Here is an 11,272-nt window from a genome sequence, read left to right as displayed (position 1 = left end):
CATTTTATTTGGCGCAAGAGAATGACACGGTCTCCTAGATTACACTTTCACAATTTATTTGCTTTTATATTATATTATTATGTTTATAAACTTATAATCATGGGATAGTATAATTCTTTACAAATCTAATCATATAAAGTTTGCATTATAATAGTTAAAAATTATTAGTCAAATTTTTTAAAGTTTGAATCTTGATATACGTGTGCGCTAGATAAAATGAAACAGAGGTAGTAATTAGTTGTTATTATTTTTAAATAATAAATAATAGATATAATTAGTCAACTATTCTTATCCCATCCACCATCATCCATCCAACCAAATAAAAAATAGCTCGTCCCAACCAACACATGCATCATGAATATCCTTATCCCAAAATTCATAGATTGTCATATCTCATCTAACTTCGTCCTCGAACCAAAAACACGCTAAAGTAGCACCATTTTGCCTCCCTCAACAATGGTACGGAGAGAGAGGCAAAATGGACTTATTTTTTAGAGGATTTTCCTTCTACCCTTTTTCTAACGTCCAGAATGACCTTCTGAAGGAATGTGGCCCAAGCCCAATAGATATTGTGAAGCCCAGCAAACGTGCTAGCGCCGGCGGGCCCTCCCATCGCACCCTTCTCAGTCCTTGTCCTCCTCCTCCCCTCCTGCTACGCAAATCGGAATCGGGAATCCCCTGTCGGTCGTCGCCGCCGTCGCCTCCTGCCGCTGCCCGCCGAAACCCTAGCGGGTTGACGCCGGCGCTATCAAATCGAGGGTCAGCGCAGCCAATCAGTGCTAGCGGCGGGCAGGCAGATCGGCACGGACAAGTGGCTCTGGGGGGCGAATTGGACGCGTCTACGCGGGCAAATCCTAGAGGCTGTGCCCGTGCCGTACTACGGTTGTGGCCTGCCGGCCGGTGTTGCTCAGTTGCCCGCCCGCCGGACAGGCGACTGCCGCCCGCGGGAGTCCGGCGGCCCGGGCGTCTGTCAGCAGCAGCGCAGCTGGTATTTGACATTCGAGTAATTGAGTGTTTTGCATTTGTTCTTACAACTTCAATTGCACAATGCACAACCCCCAATTCTTGATTTCTAGTATGTACAACGTATGTGGCCCTGTGCGGATTCATGGGCTCCGCCACTGTCTATATGCCACAATCCCCAATTCCTGATTTCTATACTAAGCATTTGCTTGGCCCTCGTCATGCAAATTCACTGGCAACGCCACTGTCTACACGCAGTGTCAAAATAATGCAAAATCCGTTGCATGTGTTATACATCAAGCCATGCTAATGCACATAACAGCAGACCAGACATCAACGCATAAGGCTACCATGATTTTCCTTCTTAAGCTGAATGATTCGGTTGAGACATATCTGACACTTGTGCATGTGCCACTCTTCTTGTGATCAGGGCCTGGATGCTGAACCAATGGTGTCGGGCGTCGGCTGCTCTTACCCTGTTACTGGAAGGAAGCGCGTAAAGTTGTTGGCAACCGAGTTGTCGTATAGTGAACCCCTTGTCTGTTGCGTGCCAATATGTGATGATTCACTGGGGGACTTGCCTGACCGGTACAAGGCTTCACTGAAATCGCATCTCTTCAGCCTTTTACCTTCCTTCTATTTCTATTAAAAAGTTACGTGGAGCTTTAATGCTTTCCTGCATGATTTATCAGGTGCTCTGAGCGGCATCACATGGCTTCCGGTAGTGGTGATCAAACGCAGAACACTGGTGTGTTTCCTGCAATGCAGGAATATGCCTGTTCCACTGGTAACAATGGTGTGGTTTATCCACAATATGGGATTGGCTATTCGTCTGGTCAAAATGGGGCACAGGGCGCATACTTGCAACATCAACATTTTGAAGGTTGCATGTATATGAGCAGGAACGGGCAGATGTGCGGACCTTACCCACCTGAACAACTGTATGAGGGGCTGTCCACTGGTTTCTTGCCTCGAAGCCTTGCTATCTATGCTGTTTTTGGTGGGAAAACAGCCGATCCTGTGCAGTTGATCTTTCTGAAACAATTCCTTTCACAATGGAATGTCGGTGCCATGTCTTCCACCCCAAATGCATCGACGGAGACAGAGAAAGTGGCTTCCCATGCTAAAATGGTTTTTCCAGATGTATGGCTTGCTCTTCTGTCTATATTTGTTCGTGTCATCCTTAGCTTGCCTGCCTTCCTGACTGCTTTGGTTCCTGCTTCCTCCCTGTTAGTCTCTTTCAAACGAAGAATCATGCTGGATGTTTGAGGATTCAGAAGGTTGCCGACAAGGGCCACATTCTCTTGCTGAACTTTCCTATTGGCATCACAATAGCTATATCCAAGATCTTTCAATGGTATGGAAATCAGATATGAAAATTCTCACCTTCTGGATCTCATTAATTCTTTGTGTAAGCAAAAAAAGTATGTATACGTGTAAATTATGACATTCTTAATTGCTTCTATGTAATGCAGCACTTCCTTTGTGAGTGAAACACTTTCCTATGATTTGGTCACATCTGTCAATGGCTCAAGAATATTATTAGGCTGTTGGATATCCTAATGTGTAATAGTTGGAGGAGTTTCTCTCTCTCGTTGAAAAAAAACTCTTAAAATTTGGTTCATTTGTTGCCATGAGTTCCCTTGGCACTTTACGTTAGATTAGCATATCATAGTACAATATTATTATTTTCATTCTTGGCAAGTACTGTACAGACTATCTGGTAACCCAGCCAGGTTGAATAAGATTTACATGATGGATGAGAAAAACCGAGATAAGATTCTGTTGAAATTCATGGAAGTCTTCCCTGCCTTTTGTTCCTGATTTAAGATAATCTATAGACTTGATGTGCATCTAGATCCTTCACTCTCATACTACACATTTCCTCCTATCTCATGTGCCAACTTATGAAATAAGTTTTAATTTCTCAACATAGTTTACAATCTGATGAATTATTCTAATAATTTTACTTCAGATTTACCATGTTGATGGCAAATTTGGCCCATTTACGCTTGTATCACTAATGGGTATGTGGAGTGGGGAACACAAAGAGCCTTCGGAAGCTACAGCTAACGATTCTGCATCATTGAATGGCTTAGTGGGTGACATAGTTGATGATGTTAGCCATCAGCTGCATTCAGGGATTATGAAATCAGCTCGCAGGGTTCTAATTGATGAAATATTCAGCTCTATACTTCCAGATTTAATTGTTTCCAAGAAGACTGAGAAGCAACTGGCTGCAAAACTGAAGAACCAAGTTACTAAGGTTTGTTTTATTTATGAGGGGTTTGTCTAAGGAGGGAGCTGCGTCTTACTTTTCCTTTTCAGCTTTTAATAACCTGCCCTAGTTGTGCTATTGTTTGCAGCCTGACAGTGTGAGCAACAAGAAGGATTCCACAATTAAGGTCAAAGTTAACACATCATCTACTCTTCCAAAAAAAGGCAACTCATATAATACTGCCCCAGTGGATTGTTCAGTGGCAATTCAATTTACAGCAGTGCATGGTAAATTTGCTGATATACTACCAGCAGTTTGGCAAACAGTTTATTATGAATCCATGAAGAATGTATGGGACGAAATACTGTCTGAACGTGTTCTGGACTACTGTGATGTATGGTTACAGAGAAATTGTATATTGAATCTGCCCTCTACAAGTATTTCTGTCATCCCTGATGATAACGTGAAAGCCCAAGACAGTCATGAATTGTCACCAAAGGTGTTTTCACTGGGGCTGAACGTGTTTCTTTCTTGATAAGAGTGGTTTAGTGTTTTATAAACCTTTGTTATTATTTCACAGCTGATATGTTGTGATACTTTCATGGTTTTGCAGGATTTAGATGCTACTGAATGTGACATGGACTTTCCACCTGGATTTGGACCATGTAGGAAATCTCCTGAGAGCTCCCTCTCTCCATCCTTATTAGAAGTCAATGGAAGTGCTATGGATGGGAAGTCTGAATCAAGCACCACTTTATTTTCTGGCCCCTTAGCAGTAGTCCAGAGGATGCTGGCAAATGAACTATATATCTCATCGAAGCAATCTTTATTTCACTATTTTGAGGAGGTTATTGCAGAGGAGATAACAAATTGTTTATGCTTTGGACTCGAAAGCAGTATTGATCAGGTGAGCTGAAAGCAAAAAAGAAATTTTCCTGATTACTGCTAATACCCCTGAATTCCCACAATTTGTTTCGGTAAATGTCACAGGAACAAATTGGTACCCCTATTCACGCACCAGAATCACCCATGTCAGCCGAGACGTCTATGCACGAAATACTCAATCCTATTGAGATGACTGGAGGTGATGAACTGAATATTGTTGAAATGGCTATGACCACAAGAACCAGTCCAATTGAAATGGCTGTAGATGAAGAACTGAATACCGTTGAAGCTACAAGAACCAGTCCAACTGAACCGACTTCAGTTGAAACATCAACTGCTGCTGAAATGGCAACAGATAAAATGCCCACTTCTGATGGTAAATGATCAGCATCCTTCTGTTATGTTCTTCCATTCTTACCTGTGTTGTGCTTGATTGCATTTTTCTTATTCCCTTGTAAAGTGTGTGCAGTGGAAGATCACCTATCCATGTCGTATGCGAGGATATTTGAAAAGATGGATATATGTAAAACAGCGGAATTGGATGAGAAATTTGATGAAGTGCCTCCTGGAATGAAGACTGGCTTAGTCCCTTTACCACTTATGGACAAAAACATATATAGACCTTCAAAATCAATGAACTCTATTCCTTTGATTTCTAGATATATAACTTTGGCTCTCTGCCGGCAAAAACTACATGAGAATGTTGTGAGAGAGTGGACATCTCTCTTCTCTGATACAATTAGCAAGTGCTTGGGCTCATGGTACACCAGGAGAAATGCTATAACTAAAAGCGCAGATGGATCATCAAAACTCAAAGAAAAAACATACTACAGGAAGAGGAAATTTGAGAAAACATGTCAATCAAAATCATCAAAAAAACCAGTGGAAATCTCAATGGATGAGCAGCTTTCAAAACCTCTTTGTCAGCTTGTTGACCGCAAGATTTATGTGAAAAATATCCAGGAATCAAACAAAGCTTTGACATCAAAGAAAGTTTCATTTGTGGACAAGCCCTCCAAAAAAGGAGCCAAAACTGTGGCTAATGATGCTCATGATTTGAATATCCAGCAAGATCTGACACTCCTTTCCAGTCAGGTGCCAAAAGGTAAGTCTTTTGATCTGTTTCTTCTGATACATAGGTTTGTATATATTTGTGATATGCCTTTCCTTTCCAGGAGCCAGGTCATCTCATCCAACTAAGAAGCACATGGTTGCTAACAGGACACCTACGGGGAATGATAATGTGGCGGATAATAGTATGCTCACGAAACATGTCAAGAAAAAAAAGGGCAGGGACATTCCCAGTGAGACCAGTCAGAAGGTAAAACTGATGATCTCATGCCCAGAATCAGATGGCTGTGCTAGAGTTTCCATTAATGGATGGGAGTGGCGCAATTGGGCGCGAAATGCTACTCCATCAGAAAGGGCTCGTGTGAGAGGGTACCGTGTTCGGACTATTCTTTCTGCCTCATCAAATAATAATGTGTGGAAAAATTCTCAAGCAAAGGTTTCATCTGCAAGAACAAATCGGGTTAAACTGCGAAATCTGTTAGCAGCCGCTGAAGGTGCTGAGCTGCTGAAAATTCCCCAAATGAAGGTAAAACAGAACTATATATTCTGATTCTGAAATTTCTGTTTATAAGTGGTTCTGATGATTCTCATTTATTCCTTTCTCGATGTGTAGGCAAGGAAAAAGCGCTTGCGTTTTCAGAGGAGCAAGATCCATGAATGGGGTCTGGTCGCGCTTGAGTTGATCGAAGCAGAAGACTTCGTTATAGAATATGTTGGTCAACTGATTCACCGGCGGGTAATCATGCATTATTCAATCAACCATTGTTTCACTGACATGCTTGTTTTGAGCAACGTGTTAAAGAATGATTTGTACCCTATAGGTCTCTGACATACGTGAGTCTCAATATGAGAAGAGTGGGATTGGAAGCAGTTACCTCTTTCGCTTGGATGATGATTTTGTGGTGGGTGATGCAGATCATTCCTCAATGCAGTATTGCTTTGGTGTCTTCATTTTTTTTCTTTGATTACGAAATAAGAAACTCATGTATTATCTCAAGGGGTACAAAATAAACAAAATATGTGAAAATGGTTAGCTAGAGCATAAAGGAAACCTTTTAGTTGGTTGGGAGCCGTGCTATTATTATTTTTGAACAAAAAACACTGGGGCACTTCTTGACAGAGTGCCTACTTTGGATGGATGGTAATGGTAAGACTGCTATAGTGCTATGTAATCTCAAGCTGCAACCAAAAAGAAAAGGCTGTCAGTTTTTTTATTCCACCTTCTGTTTTTCGTTCTAGTGTTCATTGCCCAAGTATCTTAATTTATGCAGGTCGATGCCACTAAGCGTGGTGGGTTAGCAAGGTTCATAAATCATTCTTGTGACGTAAGTGTTCAAGAAAAGATTATTCAATTGCGATGCTTGTAAAATGCTAAGTAGTAGTTTCATATTTTCCATGCCAGCCAAATTGCTACACAAAGGTGATCACTGTTGATGGCCAGAAGAAGATTTTCATTTATGCAAAGAGGCGTATATATGCTGGTGAGGAAATTACATATAATTACAAGTTTCCATTGGAGGAAAAAAAGATACCTTGCCATTGTGGTTCTCGGAGGTAAATCTGCTAATCACTATACAGGAAGGCTGAAGGCTTTTGTTTTGTCAATTGAGATCTATTTCATGAAGATAATGTGTTTCAAATGGTGTTACGGGTATTAAGTTTGGCCGCCCTTGTAGTCTTATCGATGTTATTGGTACTACTTGCATGTATATACACAATATAAAAATTTGGAGCCAAATAAAATGATTTCCTTACCAAACTGTTGATGATGCGAGATTAGAATACTTGTATTGATGCCAATTTTTGTTTACCACTGCACTATGGAAAGCATGCAGATATTCCATCGCCTCTATCTATGCTTATCCCATTTTGCACAGCAGTATGCAGACACACAAAGTAATTATTTTCATGTCCTGAAGTAACTAAATTGTTGATATCAAGCTCTAGAAATATTGAAATAATAATTTAAATAGTGCATATATGAAGGTAAACATTCAGATGTTAATATCTTCTGCATCCACATGAAATACTTTTTTTTCCCTAAATGACTTGTCTTCCTCATAGTCATGGTTTTGCTCAGGAATGACCTGTTGCGTTTCTATTTAATTAATGTAGCAATTGAGCACTGCCATTGAGATTACTTCTGTTTTACTCTACCTTTTTATCCTAACTATCCACTGCTTGTTTAGGTGCCGCGGATCAATGAACTAAGAAGGCCATCTTTTGAGGTAATTGCAGCACTTATGATTCTTGGCTGTGTGGAATTCATTAATCAGGTTTCATATAGTTTTTTTTGCAGTATGAAATTCGTAGATTAGTTTTGATATCATTCTTTGTCATGTGCTCAGATATTCTTAACACAAGTTGAACTTTGAATGCTGGATTTTAGTTTCTAATAGCTTATTGAATCCTATGGAACAAAAGATCATGGGAATTTGCAATTTGATATATCTGCAACTATATTAATCTTTCCAAGATATCTAACACAATATTACATTCCTATGGAATTGATGTCAATGTCATTAGAAGCCATTTCTTACAAATTGGGCATCCTCAGTATTCTTTTCGAACAAGCAACATGGGACAACTTCCTTTGGATTGAAATTATTTAAACATATTTGAAAATTCGTCAATCCAAAAGGGGCCCAAGGCTCAGCCAAATTTTAATTGGTATATATTCGTTGCTAAATGTTGAATTGGAGATGGGGCATTTAACTTGTCAAACTGCGTCCAATTTGTCTTGTGGTTACTGATAATTTATTTTTCAGGGATTAAACTAGAATTGGTATATATGCATGATTGGATTATTAACTGCATTAAATATTCTAAAAGTCATCTAGGATTGTAATTATGATTGATGCCAGAGCATTTATGGTACCTACATAATTCCATGGACATGTCAGTCACCTGGGAATCTCATCCTGTGTAGTTCATTGTACAGGCTTTCATAGTTTCACCCTCTCTTGGTATTTCTGGGCTGAGGATTCCAATTGATAAAATCAGTTATTTTTTCGGACTTGCAAGAATTTAATGTCCCAGATATTCTGTAGAAATATAAATTGACCATTAGCTGCAAATTTGGATAGGGGGATGGAGTGATTCTTGGTGAAATTGTTATAATGTAAGTTGAGATCTAATATCTTGGCTAGTGAAAGCAACGCCTACTTCCCATTTTAGTGACAAATCACCTGATAAGAATAACGACCATCTCTACTCTGTTGACCAAGGCTTGGTGCTGTTGCACTACATAAAAACATGCAACAGCTTGCACTGTGGACTTGAAAAAGACTTGGTGGTGATTCGGGTGTTCTGTCTACTTTGCAGGATTTATATCGATATCAAAGTATGGAGTGCATGAACATGCTGGACCGCAAGAACAAACTGCGCATTATACTTGTCCAGACTAATTTCAAGTTACCCCAAGGATGGTGCAAGAGGAGGCCCATACAGTATCATGCTCTGCTCTGCCTTGTGGAGGTGGCGGGCATGGGAAATCAGTTGAGGATGGGCTGAGCTAGTAAAGGGTTGTTTTCTGACAAGGTCAATACTATTGTTTTTTGACATACCTGGGTAGAGTTGCAAACTCTTGTACAGGCGCAGGCTTACTTATTACATTGTTTGGATTGAGGATATAGTTCACATGGTGGATATGAAACGGTTAGATTGGTTTACCTTTTAAGTATTTATTATAATATTATAATTAGTTATTAAAAAATGGAACACACGAACCACTAGTTCTTGTAATACTTCCGCTGCTTGTGTGAAGGATGTTATGAGCACCAAACCGAACTGAATGGATACCCTGCTCCTGTTGATCTGACTTGAACCCTATTTGATCTGGATGCATGGATGGCAGTGTGGGCTGGATGACCATTTGCAGTCTGGAGTAGTTTTTGGTTTTAGCCACTTCATCCATTCCAGTGGCGTGAAAAATATCTATTTACTGCACCCTCCATTTGGCGTGTCACTTTATGCAAATCCTACTCTATGGTAGTGCACTGGGGGTGCAAGTTATCTTTCTGTAAAGCGGTGCAAGTGTTTATTCATGGACCTACTGTTCTTGCATGCAGGTACCAAATCTGCATAGGCTTGTCGATTCATCCATGAGGTATGCATGTAGGCGTCCACGAATTTTCCAAATGTGTGGTATGTGTTCCATCTCTATTGGTTGTCTATATGTTTTCTTCGTGCATTTTGATATAACACTAGAACTGATAACTCATATTCACAAATACTCATGTTTTTGTACAAGATCCAGCCGAAGTTTTTAAAGTTTTATTTTATTTGGAAACAAAAAAAAAAACGTGTAGATTTGTCTCGAAAAGAAACATAACAGTCTCATAAATCTATTAGGTTTTATAATAAAAATCACATGTACTGAAAACATATATGATCTCATAAAGCCACTGGATTTTGTAACATACTAGTACAATAGAAATACAAAGCAAAGCAGTGGTCAAAAGCATCCACCGGAGAACATGTCATGTAAGTATTTTTAATCGCATGCAGCATTTCTCTTTTACCATGAAAGCTCGGACGAACGGTGCCTCCTGATTCACACTGTTTTGTGTTTAGCCAGAGGATTAGGTTTGGCAGCTCGGACGCATGCGTGCAAATGGACTAGGCGACTAGCTACCGATCATAAGTGTTGGCTGCCTACGCAATATGGCCAAGGATTAACCCCCAAAAAAAAAAAATTTGCATGGGTTGACAGGGTTGTGATGGAGGCATCAGCTTCTTGAAATTTTGACTACCATGAGTGAAGTCTTAAAAGTGACAAGGTTGGTTTTAGCGAAACCTAACAAGGTTTTACACGGGCAAAGGCCGAAAACAAGCAGTCAAGTGCAATCCAAGAATGAGGTCCTACGTTATTCGTGGCAATTGAAAGAGAGCAAGGTTAAGCGATATGGATAGGTGCACCACGTATTTTTGCTCCCTGCAATGATACATTGATTAGTTACATCACAGCTTTAAGCTCTTCACAACGTAATTGAAAGAGAGCAAAGTTAAGCGTGATGTATATTAGTAGTTCTAACTTCAGGGAGGCGGGGTGTGGTCATTTAGATGAAATTTGAGTTCGGCTTTTGGGCCTAGATGTGATGAATTTCTTCCTGGGCCTACCTCTTGGTCATTATTCATTGGAAAGAAGAAAAAAATCCTTACATGCCATTAGCATAAACCTAAATCCCTTATCTGCAACCTAAAATACACGATTCTCACATATGTAATTGGTGTTAGATTGTAATCCTTTCATATCAAGGTAATTGTCTGAGTAAGTATATCAACATCCATATGTCAGTATTGCTCCTACTAGTCGTCCCCAAATCGCAAAGGTAGGCAATAATGAGCAAATGGGTGGCTCAGTGAGAAAGGAGGTGGTAGAGTCGTAGAGATGGATCTTTGTTTGAGGAACATGTGCTGTTTGCTGCTAGGCTGTCGGCTATGTGAGTTGCTCAGTGTGTGGGCGATGTGGCCGCATGGTCGCTAGCTGCTATTGCTCGATGTGCTGATTGGCTATTATAGTGCTACTTTTTGGTTGTGAGCGTGGCAGTGGTTGTGGAGGGTAAGCCCGGTGGACACTCACATGTACCTAAGATCTTATGTGAATAAGATCCTTCCAAAGTTCCAAGGTTGCATTAGTACGATATAATCTACATCATGTGCTCAGCTGGGAGCATAAATAGGGAGCAACTAAATTTGTGTTCAAGTGATAGGGTGGGCAAATTGATCTTTTTGTTGTCTATTAGCTAAGACTAACGGAATATGATCAACAATGACGTGAAAGAGATTAAAATCTATAGATAGTGCTACTAACGGGATTTGAGTTTTTTTAGGTGACAAATCAGGGATACTGGTTTTAGCCAATGACATGTAGAAAAATTTCCATCACATGAAGTTAGAGTTGTCGAGTATTCCGTCCGGTCGAAAGTACCTTATGTTTTGGATACTTTAACCATTATTTTATTTTAGTACAATTATAAATCTAGTAAGGAGTATATAAGATAGTAAAAGTACTTTCGAATAGAGATCTATATATCTTAAAAGTTATTGGTATTTAAATTTTCACAAGCTTGACCCGATCTTGTCCAAAAGGGACCGGCTGAAGTATTATTAACAGCCCCTTCGTTTCTGAAT

General features: G+C 40.0%; 1 protein-coding gene across 11 annotated transcripts; it reads left to right on the top strand.

Annotated features, from left to right (window-relative positions):
- The first annotated feature begins 596 nt into the window (after window positions 1-596).
- Window positions 597-10,424, top strand: LOC136505765 (histone-lysine N-methyltransferase ATXR7-like). 11 transcript variants are annotated; one of them, XM_066500918.1, is made up of 18 exons: window positions 597-988; window positions 1,394-1,551; window positions 1,656-2,106; window positions 2,198-2,320; window positions 2,939-3,229; window positions 3,330-3,680; window positions 3,795-4,088; window positions 4,172-4,442; window positions 4,527-5,171; window positions 5,242-5,663; window positions 5,751-5,873; window positions 5,959-6,039; window positions 6,409-6,462; window positions 6,540-6,691; window positions 7,327-7,365; window positions 8,462-8,677; window positions 9,208-9,245; window positions 9,852-10,424. In XM_066500918.1, the coding sequence occupies exons 2-15, from the start codon at window positions 1,412-1,414 to the stop codon at window positions 7,346-7,348; spliced, it is 3,420 nt and encodes a 1,139-aa protein (XP_066357015.1). In that variant the 5' UTR covers window positions 597-988; window positions 1,394-1,411; the 3' UTR covers window positions 7,349-7,365; window positions 8,462-8,677; window positions 9,208-9,245; window positions 9,852-10,424. The 11 variants fall into 11 exon arrangements, with proteins under 11 accessions (XP_066357015.1, XP_066357012.1, XP_066357013.1 ...); XM_066500915.1 differs by having other exon boundaries at window positions 9,713-10,424; XM_066500916.1 differs by having other exon boundaries at window positions 9,208-9,283.
- The last annotated feature ends 848 nt before the right edge of the window (window positions 10,425-11,272 follow it).

The sequence above is a fragment of the Miscanthus floridulus genome, chromosome 14, assembly GCF_019320115.1.
Source record: "Miscanthus floridulus cultivar M001 chromosome 14, ASM1932011v1, whole genome shotgun sequence".
Classification (NCBI taxonomy): domain Eukaryota; kingdom Viridiplantae; phylum Streptophyta; class Magnoliopsida; order Poales; family Poaceae; genus Miscanthus; species Miscanthus floridulus.
The sequence above is the reverse complement of the archived record's forward strand: the minus strand, read 5'-3'. Positions and strand labels throughout refer to the sequence as shown.

Coding starts and splice junctions, on each gene's coding strand:
- LOC136505765 (XM_066500918.1), top strand. CDS start 1,412: ATGGTGTCGGGCGTCGGCTGCTCTTACCCTGTTACTGGAAGGAAGCGC. Junction 2,321..2,938: donor ATATCCAAGATCTTTCAATG/GTATGGAAATCA, acceptor ATTTTACTTCAG/ATTTACCATGTTGATGGCAA. Junction 5,172..5,241: donor TTCCAGTCAGGTGCCAAAAG/GTAAGTCTTTTG, acceptor TTTCCTTTCCAG/GAGCCAGGTCATCTCATCCA.